The 22,866-nt window shown below is 41.2% G+C and overlaps 1 protein-coding gene across 1 annotated transcript in view; it reads right to left on the bottom strand.

Moving 5' to 3' along the window:
* The window catches only part of LOC109923958 (transient receptor potential cation channel subfamily V member 5-like), a 123,928-nt gene extending 101,294 nt beyond the window's left edge, over positions 1-22,634 (bottom strand). The window contains exon 1 of the mRNA XM_048604609.1: positions 22,477-22,634. Within this exon, the coding sequence (XP_048460566.1) occupies positions 22,477-22,634 (158 nt within the window). The remainder of the gene's footprint in view (positions 1-22,476) is intronic.
* Positions 22,635-22,866: the final 232 nt, after the last annotated feature.

Below are 22,866 nucleotides of genomic sequence, written 5' to 3'. Positions count from 1 at the left end.
CATCTGCTTTTTGAAGGTGGCCCTGTTCAGTCACTGACTTTCCTAATAACCTCTTATTCCTATCAACCATTCTCAGGTTTATTCCTGCTCCATTAAAGTCAGTTCTCAGCCAATTGAATTTTATTACTCTTGATTGTTGTGTGTCATTCTCTATCACCTTCCTGAACTTTATGATACAATGATCACTACTAAATATTCCCTCACTGACACTTGATCTAATTGGCCTACCTAATTTCCAAGGACCAGGTTCAATAAATGAATCCTTCCTTGTTGGACTGAACACATATTACTGTCAGAAACTCTCCCAAATACAATCTAGGAATGATTACCTCTCACTGCCTTTTACAATACCAATATCCCAGTGGGTTTCTTCCCACACCTCCCCTTCCCCCACTACCCAAAGCCTCTATGACTGTGCCCGGTAGCACCCACATCCCCCTCTTCCTCTGTACCAAAGCCTGGGCAGCGTCCTCTTTTATAAAGACACGTACAAAGTGTTCATCTAACAACTCATCTCTACCCCTGCCTCCATGTGTAAATCCACCTTTTGGTCGCTAATCTGCCGCTCATTTTTCAAAACTGTAGAGAATACGTACACAATTTCCTTAATTTTTCCTCATATGACAATCCTGCCAGCCCAGGCATTAATCGAGTGAACCGCCATTGCACTCCCTCTATGCTAAGTATTTCCTCCTTAGATAAAGACACCAAAATTGTGTTCAATATTCAGGTGAAGTCTCACCAAAATACCTTACAAATGCACCAAGTCATTTTTACTTTTGTGCTCAAATTCCCTTGAAATGATTGCCAATATACCATTTGCCTTTCTCCTTGTTACTGCACCTGTATGTTGGCTTCTAGTAGCACAGGACAAGGACACCCAGATTTCTTTAGACAACCACAGCTCTTAACATCTCATTATTTGAGAAGTGTTCTATGTTCTGGTTGGCTCGCCGAGTGGTTTGTTGTTCCGCAGACGTTTCGTTACCGTGCTTGGTAACATCCTCAGTGCAACCTCTGATGAAGTGTCGGTGTGTTTTCCCGCCTGGTTTTTAAACTCTGGGGTCCGTTGCAATGGATTGCCTCACATCCGGGTTTCCTCCGTAGTGGAACATATATGGGGTCGAGTTCAATGTGTTTATTAATAGCATGCTTCGTGGAGTGCCATGCTTCCAGGAATTCTCGTGCTTATCTCTGCCTAGCCTGTCCCAGGATCTTGGTGTTGTCCCAGTCGAAGTGGTGGTTCTCCTTGTCCATGTGGATTGAGATGAGTGAGTATCGGTCGTGTCTTTTTGTAGCCAGTTGGTGTTCATGTACTCTTGCTGTTAGTTTCCTTCCTGTTTTCCTTCCTGTGTTTCTCGCAATGTCTGCAGGGGAAATACTACATCGGACAAACAGGAAGGAAACTAACAACAACAGTACGTGAACACCAACTGGCTACAAAAAGACACGACCAATACTCACTCATCTCAATGGACAAGGAGAACCACACTTCGACTGGGACAACACCAAGATCCTGAGACAGGCTAGGCAGAGACAAGCACGAGAATTCCTGGAAGCATGGCACTCCACGAAGCATGCTATTAATAAACACATTGAACTCGACCCCATATATATTCCACTATGGAGGAAACCCGGAAGTGAGGCAATCCATCGCAACAGACCCCAGAGTTTAAAAACCAGGCGGGAAAACACACCGATGCTTCATCAGAGGCTGCACTGAGGATGTTACCAAGCACGGTAATGAAACATCTGCGGAACAACAAACCAGCTCAGCGAGCCAACCAACCTCAACACCCACAACCTGAGCTACAGATCTACTCCAAAACCTTAAAGTGTTCTATGTTTCTGTCTTTTCTACTAAAGTTAATAACTTCACATTTACATTAAATTTACGTTAAATTCCATCTGTCATGTGTTAGCCGATTCAGATAGCCTGTCCAAGTCCTTTTGAAGCCTGCTTGCATCTTTCTTGCAAATTTGGAAATATTACAATTGATCCCTATCCAAATTATCTACATAGATTATGAACAATTGTGGACCTAGTTCTCTCCCTTGTGATACCCCATTACAGCCATTCTGAGAATGATCTATTTATTCCTACTCTTTCCTGCGTATCTATTAACCAGTTCTCCCCAATCCCATATGCTCTGATTTTATCTACCAACTTCCCATGTTGAAAGCTTTCTGAAAATCCACACACATGATATCCACTGGTTTTCCTTTGTGTATGTTATGAGTTACATCCTTAAGTAGCTCCAAACACTTGTTGAACGTGATTTCCCTCTCTGCCCAATTTTGCCATTCTGTTCTAAAATGATTAGTTGTCAGAACCTTTATAATAGATTCTAACATTTCCCTACTATAGTCACCAAGCTAACAAATCTGTAGTTCTCCACCTTCCCCCTTCCTCCCGTCTTAAATTATGGGGTGATATTACTACCTTCTAGTCAGTAGAAACCTTTCCACAATCTGGAATTTTGATAGATAACCACCAAAGTGTCCATGACCTCTTCTAGCCACTTCAACACCATGGGATGAAGTTCACCTGGGGTGGCACAGTGACTCAGTGGTTAACACTACTGCCTCACAGCACCAGGGACCTAGGTTCAATTCCAGCCTCCTGTGACTGTCTGTGTGAAATTTGCACATTCTCTCCATGTCTGCGTCAGTTTCCTCCCACAGTCCAAAGACATGCAGGTTAGGTGGACTGGCCATACCAAATTGCTCATGATGTGCAGGCTAAGTGTATGAGCCATGGGAAATGCAGGCAAAGGGTGAGTGGGTGGGTCTGAGTGGGATGCTCTTCAAAGGGTTGGTGTGGATTCAATGGGCTGAATGGCCTGCTTCCATACATTCTATGATTCTAAAGTCAAGGAGATTAACAACCTTCAATCCCATTAATCTTTCTGTATACTACCTCCTTACTAATTCTAATTTCATTGAGCTCTTTATACAAGTCTGTTCGTTGCTTAATATTTCTGGGAGAATTTTTGCGTTTTTGTCTGTGAAGACAAATAAAAAGTAATTGTTTAGCTTCTCTGTCATTCTATGTTCTTCACTGTAAATTTGGGAGGGGCAGTGGTGTAATGATAATGTCAGTAGACAAACAATCCAGAACCTCCAGCGAATGTTCTGATGATATGGATTCAAATCCTCCCAACAGAAAATAATGAAATTTGAATTCAAAAAAATCTGGAATTAAAATCTAGTCTAACAGTGACCATGTAATGATTGTTGGAAAAAATAAATTGGTTGATGACTGACCTTTCAGTTAAGGAAATCTGCCATCTTAACCTAGTCTTTCCTATGTTTGATGATTGACGTGGGTTAGAGACATTATCAGTTTGAAGGACAGTTCAAATAAGGATGGGAAACAAATGCCAGCCTTGCCAGTGAGACTCACGTCCATACAATAACAAAGAAAGTAATTCTCCTGAATACACCTGTAATAGGGCCATATTTATCCTTGTTAAAGTTTTTCCTTTTGCATATTGATAGGTTTTTACTATCCATCATTACGATTATCAGTAGCTGAGTTTCATATTCTCTTTTCCCTTGCCTTAACATTTTTTTGGCCCTTCTTAGCTGGGTCCTAAATTGCTCCCAATCCTCAGGTTTATCACTATTGCTGGCAATCTTATAAGCCACTTCATTTGTTCTAAAACAATCTTTAACATTTTTTTCAGTCAATCATGGTTGATTCTGTTTCTTTTCTGGGTGTTCCTGCCTTTGAGGAATGTGTAACTTGCCACAGTTCTTTATGCTGCTTGGCCTGCTGTGTTCATCCAGCTCTACACCTTGTTATCTCAGATTCTCCAGCATCTGCAGTTCCTACTATCTCTGATACAGTTCTTTAAGTACTCGCCATTGTCTATCTACCATCAAATCTAGTAGTGTATTTTCCCAACATATCTCAATAAAGTTTACTTTACTGAGATTTAAGATCCTAGTTTCGGAATGAACAATGTCACTTTCAAACTTCACGTAAAAGGGACTTGGAGTCCCTGCAGCACTCTATGGCCGAAAGGTGACAGAACAACACAGGGTGCCACTGAAGCCAAAAAGAGAGAGAAACCGACACAGAGAGAGAGAGAGAGAGAGAGAAACAGACAGACATCAATCTTGCCAGACATCAACTCACCCAGAAAGGTTGCTTGGCATGGCCAAAGGATGAGCAGGCTACTCAACACCTCCACCATCACCTAGGAAAATGCAATTCAGATTGGGTATGGAAGGGAAGGTGATGGGCAAGCCACACATTGCATTTTATGAAGCCCCACCTTCAAACATATCAGTGTGGGACGTAAATGATTTATCTTTCTTCTTTCCACTGTCATACCCATTCCACTGTTGCACTCATTCTTTTCCAATCCCGATAATTCCAGCTGCCTACTGCTCTCCTTTTCTTTTCCATTTGGTGTCTCCATGCCCCCTTCACAAAGTTTCTCTTGTCAATGTCTCTGTACTCCTATTTCCAACTCTTCCTCTTCTCTCCCTTTTTGCCTCTCTCTGCTTTTGCTTCCTTCTCCATTTCCATCTTATGTACGTCATCTGCTCTTTTTGTATGAGTTTCTACTAGTTTCTTCACTGATTAATTCACTTTGCATTTTTCAGCTTTTTAAATCATTTGGTGAAGAAGCCAATAACTGAAATGTTCTGAGGTGTGAATGTGCAGGTGTGAATGAACAGGCAGAAGGAAGTGGTAATCAGGAAGTGCCTTGTCTCAACTGCTCAGATTGCTCGGTTTGGTTTAGGCCAATAAGAATGATGTTTTATATGAACAAATCAGCTACCCATGTTTTTCATTAAGTCCAATAAGTCATATTTCTTGGTATGATGAGCAACAATAGGAACATTACTGAACAAGCTGAGAAAGAAGGAACAAAGTTTGGTCTCATCAGCAAATTCCATAACATTGACAATGACCTGTATTTGTAAAGCGTCTTTATTGTTAATAAAAACTTTCCAGGCACTTCATAGCAGCATTAACAGACAATTTGATGACAGGCTACATAAAGGCATATTTGGACAAATGGCTTATTCAAAGCGGTGGGTTTTATGGAGAAACTTCAATTGGATGAAATGAGAGACAAAAAGGTTTAAGGAGGAGAATGTAGCAAATTGGCAGTTGAAAGAATGGCCACCAAACATGAATTGTAAAGGAAACCAGGAATGCCCAGGGGCCCAGAATTGCATTAGTGAAGGTATTTTAGGGGATTATATGGTTGGAGTGGATTACAAAGATAGGGTTCTGCCATTGGTCTTTTCCAGAGTAAACTAATTGTCATCCAACATCCAGGTTCCCCAGTCACTTAGGGAGTAACATGTAATAAAACATCTCTAATTTGAAGGGGCGATAGCACTGGTAGCAAAGCCTCACCAATACACAGGTATGGAGCTGGATGAACACAGCAGGCCAGGCAGCATCATAGGAGCAGGAAAGCTGACATTTCGGGTCTGGACCCTCCTTCAGAAATTCAGATTTTCTGAAGAAGGGTCCAGACCTGAAACGTCAGCTTTCTTGCTCCTCTGATGCTGCCTGAGTTCTGTGTTCATCCAGCTCCACACCTTGTTGTCTCAGACTACAGCATCGGCAGTTCCTACAATCTCTCACTAATACATAGATTTTTAGGTGGCAGTAACCCTAGGGATGGACAGAAGACCCGGTTAGGTTGCCTCTAACTTTTTCGTGAATGACCTGCTGAGAAATCTAAAGGGCTGCAGTGAGGGGCGCTCACCTTAAGCACTGGAGGAAAAGGGCAGTGTCTTCAACCAAGCAGATGAAAATAGCAGTGGCCAATGAAGTCAGCATTGTCACTGTCCTGAAGACAGTGTACCAACAGGTTCTAGGACCACCCCCACACCCCCCTCCACCGACTCCGGCAACAAAGGTATAACAGCCAAGTAACACTTGTAGGCATTCAGTCCCATATTCTGCTTCTCCTCTCACTGTTTTAAGCAGATACTTAGGCCAGTACTCCTTCTTGTTTCACTCATTTCCCCTCTCTCCAATGACCTTACACCTCCATTGGAGCAGCCAATACTCAGACTCACTCTCAGCTTATTACCCTCGTGAATCCAATCCTTACAGTTACTCTTCACAAATGGTGACCTTTCCTCAACTCCACTCAAGTCAACTGAAACACACACACACATTTCTGGTTTAATTATTGCATAAGAAAGCACACCAAATGGCAAAAGGTAGAGACCCAGGAGACAAGGTGAGGTTGGGCAGGAGAAACAACAAGGTGACCCTTCAGTGTCAGGCACCTTAGGAGGCACTGGAAAAACAAGAAAGCGTTCTCCATTGGGAAAGAGATCCAAAAGGCTACAGGTCTCACCAATAACCAGTAATGACAGCCTGATGCTCCTAATGCACTGGTGCTTAGATATGTTGATCCTCTAGTTGTAAATCCTGCACTTGGGGGTCTCGCCATCTTCCAGCTGTTCTCAGTGTCTTCCAATCTTCATAACAGAGGAGTGTGGAGTTGAGAAGAAGGTAACTGGTGCTGCTTCTGCCACTACTATTGATAGTGGAGTGGCCTCTGCTCATGACCCTCAGCCACAAAGGAAGACAGAGCTGCATAAGCTGTTCGTGTATCATTGTGAAGGATAGCAACGGGGAAATGCAGGTGAAGTGGAATAAAATGCTAGAGACGTGAAGTGCCTTTCAAATAGTTGCAGGCACTTGTCGAGCAGTTAAAAAGAAACTCTGAGAGAAGTCTCTCAATGCTCACGTCTAGAACATGACTGTGGAATGTCATTGTGTGTCAGTATGAGCTTGTTCAATTTGTCAGAGTACTAAAGAAACTCTCCCTGTGTGCACCCATCTCACTGACCCTAGTGAGTTGCTGACGGGTCAAGAAATAAGTCCTGAAGAGTCATACTCGTCTCAAAATGTTAACAGCATTTGCATCTCTTAAAGATGTTGCCAGGCTGCTGAGTAATTCCAACATTTCCTGTCCTTAGATCAGATTCTCATCATCCACTATATTTTAGTCAGTGTCACAAAGATCTACAGTACAGAAAAAGCCCCTTCAGCCCATTGTGTCCATACCAGTCAAAAACAACCACTTAACTGTTCTCATCTTTCATACTTTGCTTTTATTTCAGTAAGTTCTGGGGAGGAACTGTCAAATTTTGTGACTTTCCCACCGCACACCAAACATGAGAACCAACCTCTTGTTGAGTTTGGTTAGTTCTGCTGAGTGGCTTTGGTCTCCCAAATATTTAATTGTAGGAAATTTCTATCATCCCCAACTGGAGAATCCAAGGTGGGAAGTGCTCTAGAGTGTAGATGGTGAGGTGAGCAGAGCTGGTTGTCATCAGAATGTGTAAAACTCAACATCAATTTTTCAGATTTTAAAAATTCACTCATGAAATCGAGGTATTGCTAGTTGAGCCAGCATTTACTGCCTATCCTTAGCTGTTGTCAAGAAGGTAGGGATGAACTGCCTCCTTTTGGTAGTACTTAGACCCACGATGTTGTTATGAAGGAAGTTCCAAGATTTTCACCTTGAGACAGTGAAGGAACTGTGATATATTTCCAAGTCAGGATGGTGAGTAGCTTGGAGGAGAATTGTGCTTTTGGGTGGCAGTGTTCATGGGTTTGAAGGGAAAGAGATGAAGCATGTAGATAAGAAATTGAAGGACCCAAAAATACAACTCATGTGATTCCAGGAGTAAGAATGCAGACAGTGGGAAGAGAAGCTATTTCAGGTGATTTTCTAGCTGAAACTTGACAAATAGGAATGGAACCAGGCAAGGGCAGTTCCACTCAGCTGGCCAGCATAAAGCATCTTATTCATACCATTTATGAATAATAAGAACCATAAGGAAGCGCAGAACAAACTTAAGTGTTTTCTTGTTTTCAGCGGAAGCAGCGCGAGCCAGAGTGCTGACGGGAAGGTAAGGTTGTTTTGTTCCCAGTATAAAAACTCACCTTGTGCAGCAGCGACCTTCTTGTTTTCAGCGGCGGGTGTGTGGACAGAACGCGAGCCAGGAAGGAAGTAATATATTCGGGCATTGGCTAAACCCGAAACAGTACACGTGTAGTGTCTCCCACCCATCCTCCTCCTCTAACCAAAAAAAAACTGTGTGGAGGGTCGGTAAAGTAAGGCTTTTTTTTATTCTTCTGGAAATCGCGAGTAGAGGGAATGGAAGCTGGGGCAGTTGCATACTCCTCTTGCAGGATGTGGGAGGTAAGGGTCACCGCTGGTGTCCCCTCTGACTTCACCTGCGAGAAATGCACCCAACTCCAGCTCCTCAAAAACCGTGTTAGGGAACTGGAGCTGGAGCTGGATGAACTCCGGATCATTCAGGAGGCTGAGGGGGTGATAGAGAGGAGTTATAAGGAGATGGTCACATCCAAGGTACAGGAAAAAGGTAGGTGGGTGACTGTCAGGAAGGCAGACAGTGCAGGGATCCCCTGTGGCCGTTCCCCTCAATAATAAGTATACCATTTTGGATACTGTTGCGGGGGGGTCGACCTACCAGGGGAAGGCTACAGCAGACAGGTCTCTGGCACTGGGCCTGGCCCTGTGCCACAGAAGGGAAGGGGGGAGAATAGGAGAGCAATTGTAGTGGGGGATTCAATAGTAACAGGCACAGGCAGACAGGTGGACGCGAACGAGATGAACGGATGGTATGTTGCCTCCCGGGTGCCAGGGTCCGTGATGTCTCGGATTGTGTCTTTAAGATCCTTAAAGGGGAGGGTGAGCAACCAGCAGTCATTGTACACATCGGTACCAATGACATTGGTAGAAAAAGTACAGAGAATGTGAAAAACGAGTACAGTGAGTTAGGTTGGAAGCTGAAGTCCAGGACAAACAGGGTAGTTATCTCTGGATTACTACCAGTGCCACGTGATAACGAGGTAAGAAATAGGGAGAGAGTGCAGCTAAACACGTGGCTACGGGGCTGGTGTAGGAGGGAGGGCTTCATTATGTGGATAATTGGAGTACATTCTGGGGAAGGTGGGACCTGTACAGTAAGGACGGGTTGCACCTGAACTGGAAGGGCACAAATATCCTGGGAGGGAGGTTTGCTCCAGCTATACGGGATGGTTTAAACCAGATTGTCAGGGGGTGGGGAACCAGATTTGTAATTCAGAGGATGAGGTATTCAGCCTTCCAATAGGCACAACAGGGAGTGAGGTTGTTAATAAAGAAATGCGGTCGATGGAGCGTAATTGTGGTCACAGGGATGGTTTGAAGTGTGTATACTTCAATGCTAGAAGTATCAGAAATAAGGCGGATGAACTTAGAGCATGGGTCAGTACTTGGAACTACGATGTTGTGGCCATTACAGAAACTTGGGTAATTCAGGGACAAGAATGGTTGTTGGAAGTTCCGAAATTTACATGCTTTAAAAGAAATAGGGAGGGTGGAAAAAGAGGTGGGGGAGTGGAATTGCTAGTCAGGGCTAGTATAGCAGCTACTGAAAGGCAGTTCGAGAATGATATGTCCACAGAGTCAGTTTGGGTTGAGGTCAGGAACAAGAAAGGAGCAGTCACTCTGTTGGGGTTTTTTACAGACCCCCAAATAGTTGCAGGGAAGTAGAGGAGCGGATTGGGAGGCAGATACTGGAAAAGTGCAGAAGTCACAGGGTTGTAGTCATGGGTGACTTCAACTTTCCAAATATTGATTGGAAACATTTTAATTGTAATCGTTTAGACGGAGCAGATTTTGTCCAGTGCGTTCAGGAAGGATTCCTGATATAGTATGTAGATAGGCCAACACGAGGAGAGGCCATTTTGGATTTGGTGCTTGGCAATGAACCAGGCCAAGTGTTAGACCTGTTGGTAGGAGAGCATTTTGGCGGTAGCGATCATAACTCTGTTACTTTTACAATAGTCATGGAAAAGGATAGGTACATACAGCAGGGTAAGGTTTATAATTGGGGGAAGGGTAATTACAATTCTGTTAGGCAAGAACTGAGTAACATAAAATGGGAACAGATGCTGTCAGGGAAGAGCACTATTGAAATGTGGAGATTGTTTAAGGAGTGCATACTGCGTGTGCTCGATATGTTTGTCCCTAGCAGGCAGGGAAGACGCGGTTGAGTGAGGGAGCCTTGGTTCTCAAGAGAGGTTGAACAACTGGTTAAGAGGAAGCAGGATGCTTATGTAAGGTTTAGGAAACAAGGAACGGAAAAGGCTCTAGAGGGATATAAGTTATCCAGGAAGAAGCTGAAGAAAGGGCTTCGGAGAGCTATAAGGGGGCATGAGAAAACCTTGGCAGATCGGATCAAGGAAAACTTCAAGGCTTTTTACACGTACATGAGGAATAAGAGAATGACCAGAGAAAGGGTAGGGCCGATCAAGGATTGTAAAGGGAATTTGTGCACAGACCCTAAAGAGATAGGAGAGGTCCTTAATGAATACTTTTCTTCGATATTCCCAACTGTAAGGGACCTAGTTGTAGATGAGGACAGTGTGAAACAGGCTAGTAGGCTAGAGGAGGTCGCTGTTAGTAAGGAACATGTACTAGGAATTTTGAGGAAGTTGAAGATAGATAAGTCCCCCAGGCCGGATGGGATTTATCCAAGGATTCTATGGGAAGCGAGGGAAGAGATTGCAGGGCATTTGACGATGATCTTTTCATCCTCATTGTCCACGGGTATAGTGCTGGAAGATTGGAGAGAGGCAAATGTCATTCCCTTGTTCAAAAAAGGGAATAGGGATAACCCCGGAAATTACAGGCCAGTTAGTCTTACGTCAGTGGTGGGCAAATTATTGGAAAGGACTCTGAGAGATAGGATTTATGATCACTTGGAAAGGTACAGTTTGATTCGTGATAGTCAGCATGGATTTGTGAGAGGTAGATCATGCCTCACAAACCTTACTGAATTCTTTGAAGAGGTGACCAAACACGTGGATGAAGGTAGAGCAGTAGATGTGGTATACATGGATTTAAGTAAAGCATTTGATAAGGTTCCCCATGGTAGGCTCATGCAGAAGGTAAGGAGGCATGGGATAGGGGGAAATGTGGCAGATTGGATTCAAAATTGGCTGACCCTTAGAAGACAAAGGGTGGTAGTGGACGGAAAATATTCAAGATGGTGCTCAGTTACGAGTGGTGTACCACAAGGATCTGTTCTGGGTCCTTTTCTATTTGTGATTTTTGTAAATGATTTGGATGAAGGAGTGGAAGGGTGGATTAGCAAGTTCGTGGACGATACGAGGGTGGGTCATGTTGTGGATAGTGCCGAGGGCTGTTGTAGGTTACAAAGGGACATTGATATGATGCAGAGCTGGGCTGAGAAGTGGCAGATGGAGTTTAACCCTGAAAAGTGTGAGGCGATTCATTTTGGAAGGACAAGCTTGAAAGCAGAAAACAGCGTTAATGGAAAGATTCTTGGCAGTGTGGAGGAGCAGAGGGATCTTGGGGTTCATGTCCACAGTTCCCTGAAAGCTGCCACCCAGGTGGATAGAGTTGTTAAGAAGGCGTACGGTGTGTTAGCTTTCATTAATACAAAGATTGAGTTCAAGAGCCGTGAAGTTATTCTCCAGCTATACAAAAGCGTGGTTTGGCCACATCTGGAGTATTGTGTCCAGTTCTGGTTGCTTCATTACAGGAAAGATGTGGAAGCATTGGAAAAGGTACAGAGGATATTTACCAGGATGTTGCCTGGAATGGAGGGAAAGTCTTACGAGGAAAGGTTGAGAGAGCTAGGGCTTTTCTCTTTCGAACGACGAAGGATGAGAGGTGACTTGATAGAGGTGTACAAAATGATCAGAGGTATAGATAGAGTAGACAGCCAGAGACTTTTTCCTAGGGTGGAGGTAGCTATTACGAGGGGGCATAGTTTTAAAGAGAGTGGAGGTAGATATAGGGGAGACGTCAGAGGTAGGTTCTTTACTCAGAGAGTGGTCGGGGTGTGGAATGCATTGCCGGAGAGGGTAGTGGAGTCGGCCTCATCAGGGTTATTTAAGTGGCTATTAGATAGGCATATGGATGATCGTATAAGGTAGGGGTGGAGGTTAGATAGACCTTAGCATTGGGGTAAAAGTTCAGCACAACGTCGTGGGTCGAAGGGCCTGTACTGTGCTGTACTGTTCTATGTTCTATGTTTCTATGTTCTAAGTGGCATTGAAGAGAAGTTTCTCCCTCTGACTCACCAACTGCTGTTGGTTTCACAGTCAGTTAAGTATATTTTAAGTTCTTACCTTGCTGGTTGTAGCCAACCAGGCAATCATTTTCAGGACCACCTGTGAGGACAACCAGTAAGGCCACAAATTGCTCTGGTTTTCCCCAGTACAACCAGTGGCAGCTGCTTCAGGAGAAACAACCACAGCAGCAGAGATTTACATAAGAGTTTGATTACTTATTTCTATCTGCAAGGACCTAACACCTGCTTCAGCAGTTTGGCAGCTGGCACACATTGAACTTGTGATCAGTATGTGTTTCCAGCTGCCACATGGGACACTTAGGAGGCCTAAGTACGTAAATGTAAATGAATGTAAAATGGGTGTCAATGGCAGAATATCTTGGGCCTCTTCTCTCTGATCTGGAGGTGGCAGTGTTGGACTGGGGTGGACAAGGTCAGAAGTCACACAACTCCAAGTTATATCCAACAGGTTTATTTGAAATCATAAGCTTTCAGAGCACATCTCCTTCATCAACTGATGAAGGAGCAGTGCTACAGAAGCTGGTGATTTCAAACAAACCTGTTGGACTGTAACCTAGAGTCATCTGGTTTCTGACTTATTCTTTCTGGATGAGGAATCAACAATATGTATTAAGATTAACAAAGTATCAATTAGGAAAAAATTGTAGTGCCTAATGTCTACAGATGATTGAAATGAGCAAGGAAGGGATCCCGCTTATGGTGTAGCGGTAGTGACCCTGGTCCAGGTCCAAGACCCACCTGCTCCAGAGGTGAGTAATAAGTGTCTGAACAGGTTGATTAGAAAAATAGGTTAAATAAAAAAGAAATGAGCTAGGAAATAAACAGCACCTATTTTCCCAATATGTATAGAAAGGCAAAGCACAAATAATAGGCAAATTGCACCTATGTTGCTAATGTCCATAAAAAGTAGTTACCATTCATTGGGCATCAGCTTTTAGGACCCAAATCTCCTGAAGCTTTTCTTTAAAGGAAGTAATTAAAATAACATGTAATGTGTAAAGTTAGCTGCTGTGTTAGCTTAGAGCTATTGCATTTCAAAACTCATTTGTTAAATAGATAGTACTTTGGGGTCTTCATATTACATCGCTTACAAATGTATAAAATTGATGGGCAACGAAAGAAAAGCTGTTAAATTATGCCTCCAAATGCCATGATGACTGGAACATCGTGACTCAATACTTTGTTCTTTCGTTGTTTCCTGCTTCCAAACGCCCCTATAACCATCTCCTAAAAAGGGCACCAATTCCGAATTAAAACAGGGCTAATAATAGTAAAAGATTTTGGAATGCAATCCACCATGCAACAATTGTTATCTTTCCAGATAATTGCCTACTACGAATTACAAGTTCTGCCCAAGTCAAGAACTGGTGAAACTCCCTCTTGAAGACATGAAGTTTCAGCACTGATCACACCAGCTAGCAATATATTCTAGAGGCTCACTGCTCTCCAGGAAAAGAATCACCCAGCATCTTGTCTACTTTCCTTTTACATACATGGTCTCTATTTGGACACTACCAAGTTCATATCGCTTTAACATAAACAGAAACATTTAAAGAGTTTCGTCCAAGTAGCCAAAGTCTTTACTCTCAGAATGATCCTTAAACCTCTCCTAAACCACTATATCTCACATACGTGGAGTGCCCCAAACTAAATATAGTATCCCAATTGCAGTCACAGAATCAGTCTGACCAATAATTTGTAGAGTGGAGAAACTGATATCCTTTGTTTATTTTTAACTGAAGGCTTCTATTAGTACAACTCATTACCCTGTTGTATTTAGTTCAAATTCTTGAGATTGGTTATAAAGCTTCAGAGGTCTGTGTATTATAAAAGTTGGATCATTAGCTTCCTCAACCAACCTCAGTATTTCTCCCTGCAATTGATGTGTTTTCTGTTCACCCTAAATATACGCATGAAATTTAATTCAGTTAAAAAGCAATTTCCCCATTGCGTGGCCCACTCCACACCCAGCACATTAAAACGTTTTATATTTGATTGTAATTCTCTACTATTTTGCCTTGGCACATACACTGGTGCCTTCTTCAAATTTACTGACTGCACCTCTAACATCCTTCTCATACATTAAAAAAGACAACGAATAGTAGTACAATCGTAGGCCTAAAACTGATCTATGGGAACAAAACTGATCCAACGGAACAGTACCATTGCCTCTAAGCTGAACCGTATTCATTAACCACATTTCTTGGCTGCAGGATTGGTGCTGATTCCTATTCCAGTGTATCAAATGAGATGCTAGAAGACTGGAGGATCGCTAATATCATCCCATTATTTAAAAAAAAGGAGGAAGGAATAGACCAGGAAATTACAGGCCAGTCAGTCTAGCCTGAATGGTGAGAAAGTTATTGGAAAGAATTCTGAGAGACAGAATATGTTTGCACTTGGAGAGATACGGATTAATCTGGGATAGTCAGCTTGATAGACTAATAGAAATTTATGTTTAGCGAATTTGATCAATTGTTTTCAGGAGGTAACCAGGATAATTGATGAAGTCATTTGATGTGGTCTGCATGAACTTTTCAAGGCTTCTAACAAAGGGTCACGCATGACAGACTAGTCAAGATATTAAGAACACATTGGATCCAAGGTAAAGTGCACATTGGATCCAAAATTGACTGAGGCAGGAAATGGAGGACAATAATAGAGGGATATTTCTGAGACTGGAAGTCTGATCCCAGTGGGGTTCAGCAGGGCTAGTATCAGAAACCTTGCCTGAATTTTTCACTTGTCAGACAGCTGTTATTCCAGTTTAGGTGGGAGTTACACATTGGGTCCCTGCAGAATTCTCATTGTAGCATACTCTAAAGGAATTTCCCAGGAAACTAAAGGTTCCACTAGGCAATTCCCCTATGCCTAAAACACTCCAAAAGTCTCAATTTAAATTATAAAATCTGGAGGATTTCAATGTAATGAAGTAAAATAGTTAGACTATTAAATCCTGAGTAACTATTAAACTGACCCCATACTTACCCTCCTAGTTACAATTCCCCAGACCCCTTACATCCCCAAGAGCCTGGAGTGAACCGTCCTCAACCCCGCTGGACAAACCTCTGTCTCCCTACACTCCACTGGACCCATTTCTTCCACTCCCACCCACCAGAGCCCCCAGTTCCCCAGTCTTCCCTCGAATCTCTGTCACTCCAACCCACCCTACTCGCCTCTGGCAAGACCCCTGCCCGAGCTAATTTCTCCCACCCACCCTAACCTACCCTAAACAAAAGAAGGGTCTAGGCCCGAAACGTCAGCTTTCCTGCTCCTCTGATGCTGCTTGGCCTGCTGTGTTTATCCAGCTCTACACCTTGTTATCTCAGATTCTCCAGCATCTGCAGTTCCTACTATCTCTACATCATTTACCTTGCCATCTTGCACATTGACAAACTGCCCACCTGGCAACGCTACCGCCGTTCCACTTGCCTCCTCCTCACCTGGCACCCTTTCCAGCCGATATCGTACACAACTGGCTTCCTACGTTCCCGGCATCCCAATCCGTATTCATCTGGCATCCTACCCCAGCACCCTAACCCTCCCTAGCCGGCACACTTACCCTCTACACATCTGGCATCCTTTCTCAGCACCCTACCCCTTTCCCAGCTGGCATCTTACTCACCTGGTAGATCACAACAGCTGATAGCTATATAAAGGTTTGCCTTCCACTTAGTGATAAGTGGAACCTCCTCTCAGAAATGTGGAGCTCCCTTCTTTTGTAAAGACACGGCAGAGTGACAATGTGCATGAGATTAACACTCGTTTGAAAATCTTTCCCAACTTTTTAGCATCTCTAAGATAACCTAGGTATTAGTCTGAATCCAGATGGCAATATTCTTTATTGGCCCAGAAGAACTTTGTATTTTTCTGACTCAGAGTTGAAAAAATATTTTCTATTACTGTCATAATTGCATGTAATTTTATTTTCTGTAGATTTCTTGGCTACTTTTATGGATGTCTTTATCTCCTTCGTTTTTATGAGATGCTTGTCTCTGTTTTCCTGCAACTTAAATCCCTCAAATATATACAATTTCATCTGTTTTGAACTGATTTATCACTGCTCATTTCTTGTTAACCATGATTTACTCTTCTAATTAGTGGGAGATTACAATTCAAATAGAATAAAGTCATGTGATAGAATGTAAATCCTTTATCCTCAGTAGTAGGTTGCCTATCTGGTCAGATTGGCCAGGCCAACTTGCCAAATTCTCTGCGAATTTTGTAAAGTCAGCCCTCTCAAAACATGAAATCACCTCAGAATGACCAATAATATTAAACCCTGGTGTCCCCCACATGGAGCTTTGATACGGGATAAAGTTATTATTATAATTCATTCATGGGACGTGGTCATCACTGGCTGGGTAACATTTATTGCCCTTGAGAATCTGCCTTCTTGAACCGCTGCAGTCCACGTGCTGTAGGTTGACCCACAATTCACACAGGGAAGGGATTTCAGGATTTTGACCCAGCAACAGTGAAGGAACAGCCACATATTTCCAAGTCAGAATGGTGAATGGCTTGAAGGGGAACTTACAGGTAGTGGTATTTCCATTTATCTGCTGCTGTTGTTCTTCTAGATTAAAACAGTCATGGTTTTGGAAGATGCTGTATAAGGATCTTTGGTGAATTTCTGCAAAGCGTCTTGTTGATAGTATACACTGCTGCTACTGAGCGTTGGTGGTGGAGTCAGTGGATACTTGTGGATGTGGTGCCTATGAAGTGAGCTGCTTTGTCCTGGACGGTGCTAAGCTTCTTGAATGTTGTTGCAGCTGCACCCAACCAAGCAAGTGGAGAGTCTTCAATCACACTCCTGATTTGTGCCTTGTAGATGATGGACAGGTTTTAGGGAGTTAGAAAGTGAGTTACCCGCCTCAGTATTCCTCGCCTCTGACCTGCTGTTGTAGTCACTATGTTTATGTGGCAAGTCCAGTCGAATTACTAGTCAAGAGTAACCTCCAGGATGTTGATAGTGGGGGATTCAGTGAATAGTAACACCATTGAACGTCAAGGGATAATGGTTAGATCATCTTTTTGTACATGATCACTGCCTGGCATTTGTGTGGCATGAATATTACTTGCCATTTGTCAGCCCAAGCCTACATATTGTCCAGATCTTAGTGCATTTGAACATGGACTGTTTCTTGCTGTCTATTGTTCTGTTATTTCTGGCAAAACTCATTCTAGTTGGTTGAATTTATTAATCAAAAATTATTTTGCTTTAGTCTTTTAATATCTTTTAAAATTAACTTTATCTTACACACAACACGTGCCAAACTTCTTGTTCAACCGCTATGCTTTAAATCTTGACATTCTTCCATTTTTACTCAAGATTCACTTTTTCCTATCCTTGAAGTGCTTTTGAAGAAATTCCACTTCTCTTTCCTAGTTTTACTTTTATTTTAGCTTTTTATTTTTTTTTTCCCCAGAATTTGCCTAACTTTCAAGAATACAAAGTATTTCACATTCGCATTGCTACTTTTGATTTTATATCATCAAATAATAACACTTCTAAAAAGTATACTTCCATGTTTTAAAAGCACAGTGAGATTCCTTGATGTAATGAAAGGAACCATACAAATGGAAGTATGTCTTTCTTCCAAATCTAACCATAGAAAATTCATCTTTTCAAAATCCTCCTCCAAGCACCAAGTTAAATGATACACATGTACAATTCTCTGTCTTCTCCAGTTAGGCATAGAATATTTAAGTACACATGTGTAATATTCCACTTATTGGCTTTCTAATGCTGGTGATCCACTGACTGAGATGACTTGGTTGATGCATTAGCAATGGTAGCATACTGGTACTATCACTGGACCACCAATCTAAAGACCGAGGGTAACGTTCAAATCCCACCATGGCAGCTTGTGGAATTTAAACTCAGTTCATAAAACTGGAATAGAAAGCAATATTACTAATAACATTGATTGTTGTGAAGATTAAAACATATTTTCCTTTAGGGGAGGAAATCTGTTGTTTTAACAAGTCTGGTTTACACGTAACATCACACCCACAGCAACTGACACTGAAATGGCATAAAAGTACTCATTTCTAGGACAGTTAGGGATAGATAACAAATATCCCAGGAAGGAATAAAGGAAAATAAAATTACAGAAAAAGCATCAAAATAGGACTGAGTTTGGATAGCATTTTGTAAGAGCTGATAGGAGCTTAATGGCTAGCTGTTGTACTATAAGATTATATAACACTTGCCAGTTTATATCTAGAATACAACAAAACTAACCTTGAATTGGTTTCAAGCCACTTGTGATGAGCAATCTAAGACTTGGCAAATTACAATGATATGACATATACTTCGCAAAACTAGGCCACTCAATTCTGCATTCTGCGGTTATGGTAAAATATTGACTCACTTGAAGACAGTCCTTTGGGAAAGATTTTTTTCATCACTTCCTACTTATTGTTAATGATTTGGCAACACAAGCATATTGCTCTAGTAGAAATGTTCAGGATGCATTGACTACATGGATACAATCCACTAACCTGATGAGTTTTGAACTGTCTTATGGCCAGGAAGATTTCCTTTTCCACGATCCAGAAAATTGGGTAACACTAATCCATTGCTAAATTGATGTTAATTTTACAAAATATGAAAGTCCAGATTTGATTGTCAATGTCTCATAATCCAGTTATTATTTTGGTTTTTAGTATACTGAAAGTGACATATCAATTGTTTCTTTTTCCTGACTAGATCCCATTAAATTGATTCAGTTGCTAGTTAGTTGGGCTGGTGCACAACATTTGATGATATCCAGCAGATCATTGATTAAGATGAAAATCACAGCAGCACAGGGGACATTTTATTACAAGAGTACTGAACAAGCACACCAATAAGACAACTATAAATGCGTACTTCATCTGAGAGTTGCTTCTCCTGTCCAACAGTTCAGTGGTCTGATTTAAGTTCTTAAATGAGGTTAGGATAATATGAAAAAAAGTCAAAAAGACAAAAATTTGCCCTCCTGCAGACTTAATTTTGAATACTTTAGTTGGGGTTTTGAAGTGGGTAGCTCAGCTTCCTGCTGAAAATAAGCAAAAGACTTACGAGCTCACTCCATGACATAAAATGAAGAGTCAGCCAATCTATTTAAATTCTAATGGGTAACTGCTACTTGATTTTGAATTGCTGACACAGTGATCCTTAAGCCACAAGTTGTGTACAAAAAGAGGAAAATTGATCATTAATAGCTTTTATGGATCCAAGGTGAGCAAAAATTGTATCCCTTTCCCCAAATCACCCATTCCATCTTTATCTATCTTTGGATTCTTCCTGAACTTGACTGGATTAGCTACCAGATTTTTATCCCTTTTTGATATCTAATCAAGTGTGTGATATAATGAAAATGAAGGCCTACTGTGAAAGTTGGTGAGGCCTTGGATCACTTCCATCAGATGGACAAGAAGCTCGCTCAGCCTGATTCCCACCCTATGGAAGCATTCACACATTAATTTGCACAAATGCCTTCATTACACAGTACACATCCCATCCAAATAGCAATGGTGCTGTCTCACAGCCCTAGTTCAATGCATGTGCTTACTGTAGCCTGAGTTTAATGGCCTTATTGCAGATTGGTTAAAAGAAAAAGAATTGTTTTAATACCTGGAGAAATCAGGTAACCATCCAGAATAAGGAAAATAGGGGGTGAATTTACATGGCCTGTCCTCCCAACTGGACCCTGTAATTTCAGCAAATACAAAAATCCTTGAAAAATAAACCAAAATGCATTTATGTCATTTCTTCAGGATTTTCAAGATTCTTTTGCCAATTATCTTGGATAATTGGAGCCTCACCAGAAGCTCCCCATTTAGCTATCCATACTGAAACTAACTCTGAAAACTAGCTCTGTTTTGAGTAAAATTAGACCCTAACTGTAATGTTACTAAGCATATTGTTAGGCTGGTGGATGATGGATCAAGATTTTCCCAGCAGTGAAATCAGTTTAATGGTCACTGGCTTCTGGGAAAGATTAGACCTCATATCACATCAAGGGAATATTTGTGGAATGACATATTTGCTGCAAAGCAAGCAAGGTTTCAAGATCAGGATTTTAAACCCAGCTCAAGTCGAATTGCTTATTTTGCTGAATTAAGGTCAGACTCAGCAAAATTAAACATTTGCACTACAACTTAACCTTGTTGGTACTTGAGTTTTTGAAATCATGCCTGAGGAACAACTTGATCCCAAATAATTATTTAAATCAGTATGATACTGTTTTTCCATCCAAATAAATTTTATGTGACTAAAAATCTGGTCACTGCATCCTATTATCTGTGCATATTTAAGATGATGGCACAGTGATGGACATACCCATGAATGATAATTCCTAAAAGATCAAAATGTGATGTAAAATTAAATGAACAGAAATGAGTTTTCAGCACCCCATAGATGAAAATGCCTCTAACTCTATGGGTTCTACTCATTTGACTCCAGATAAGTTCCTCAGTTTGCTGATACTATTATAACAGTTGATTACTCGAAAAAGTGCCTTCTACTGGAGGAGGTTTCTTTCTCAGACTGAAACACATTTAGGGATGTAATAGCAGTCTTTGTTATAAAGTGGGATTGACATAATTTCACCAAAAAAGCTACACTGAAGGTATGGCATTTCTGTATTTTGTGGGCCTCCTGATGGGTTTCATGCACCTTTCTGTTGTAGTCACATGGTGATATTATCTCAAAACCACCATTCAATGTAGCCAAAATAAATATGAAGTATAATGTGCAAACATCTTTATCTCCTGATGCATACTTTGGCAATTTTTAATTTTAAGTTCCTTGTACATTTCATACCACAGTGCAGATCCATTTCTGACTAGTCAGTCATGCAACAGTGTTCTGATTTAAGCACAGAGCAAATATAATGCATTAAGTGAAGACTTCCACTTATCCAATATACTAATTAATTTGCACAACAATCTGAATTTTGTAATTGTGTATTCTTTGTAATACAAGGAGTGAAAGTCTTAAAATTCACCTAACTTAATTTATATCACACGATGTGTAAGGATTTGAAATGCAACTACTACAAAAGAAGTTACTAGATATATGACAATACCACCAAGACTTTTATGTTGAAGGTAAATCCAGATACCATTGATCTAAGCATGCAATTTCTAATGTCCAAAGTAACTTTTCATTCATTCCTACTATATCACATTTAAGAGAAAAATCCTCTTCCAAGCAGTTTACCACCATGTCCAATCGCATATCAGGTTCTGCACTATTTAAACTGGCCATATAAATGTTTTTTGCAAATCTTCACTTGATGAAATATCATCTCTACTAATCCATTTGAGAAGTACAATGCAGAGATGAATAGAGGCATCACCAAACAGACTAAACAAAACCCCAAGCACCTGAGGAATCACTGGAGAGGGAAAACTAAAGGGTGGTGATGAGTTTTTAGTAGTTTTCTACTTACCAGTTTATTACTGAACAAAAATAATGTACAGGCCCTGGACCAGATTATTTTCCTGGCATTCAATCTGTGAATGGAGTACAGTATCTGACAGAAATTACTGTCAAGGGATTGCAATCTTTAACTAAAATCACTTTGAATTGTCATTTTACATGATCAGTAACAGTAACTCTCCTGACAATTTTTCCCACAAACAGCAAGTCTTATTGTAAATATTTGATTTCAAATTATGAATTAGAGGTGAGATTAGCTGGACCACCGTTTTATGATAGAACTAAAACTAATAAAGATACAAATTGTTCCTTAAGGGACAAAGGTGTGACAAATACCAAACTGTACAAAGTTTTAGCTTTTGTTTACAACCATAATGCGTGGTCTTTTACACGCCCTACAAAAAAATCAAATTACTGTCTTTTCTGTCCACTGTATCAGATTTCTAATTCTTGTATTCCATATTTTACCATGTAAGAGTTAATGGCAAATTGAAACGCTTAGAGATGCAACACGAGATGATCCTTTCCAATCCTTATATACAAGGTGTCAATAATTTGCATAATTTAAGTAACACTGTTAATACTACACTCAGTCTAACAGAAATATTAGGTTATACTTAAACAGTACAGCAATTTGTTCCCGAGAGAATTTGTTTGTAAAATATGACATTCATTGTTATAGCGAAAGTGGAAAAAAATGTCAAGAGAAAGAACGAACAGGAAAAAAAAATCAAACTAACGTATAAATCACATAACTGCCAGGGGCAAGTCATTTTGTAGTTTTTAAATGTTTTCAAAATATCGTTGAAATCAAATGGCTATGATAGCGTTACTTCGGTAAAAGTGCATTCATTTCAAAGCAAGCTCTTTTCCTCATTAAATCTTTCACTCCACCTCGCACTTACCCTCTATTTTTCACTTCGAACACATTATTAAAATTTTTCTGCCGGCCTCCCAATCCAACTTTGTCAGATGTGCTGTCCTTGGATGCTGACTGAGTGGGTGAAACAGGATTTTTCAATCTACCGAGGAAACAGTCAATCGCTTTTCTGAATGCAGCCATCTTAATCAGTTTGTTTTAATATTCATTATCGTGTATTCTCTGCAACGCCATCCCTAAGGTTTCTCGGTGAAATCTGGAAATACCTAAACATCCAGAGTCCCATCGCCATAATCACTCAGATCTCCCCTCTTCCATCACAGCGCCTTTAGCCACTGAGTCTCAGAGGTTGTATTATACACTGCGTGCCTGACGTCAGGTTTCTACCTGCCGGCTCTGGTGTATTATAATACAC

The sequence above is a fragment of the Rhincodon typus genome, chromosome 13 (assembly GCF_021869965.1).
Source record: "Rhincodon typus isolate 14 chromosome 13, sRhiTyp1.1, whole genome shotgun sequence".
In the NCBI taxonomy this organism is placed as follows: domain Eukaryota; kingdom Metazoa; phylum Chordata; class Chondrichthyes; order Orectolobiformes; family Rhincodontidae; genus Rhincodon; species Rhincodon typus.
Note: the sequence above shows the minus strand (reverse complement) of the source record. Positions and strands in the feature narration are given on the sequence as shown.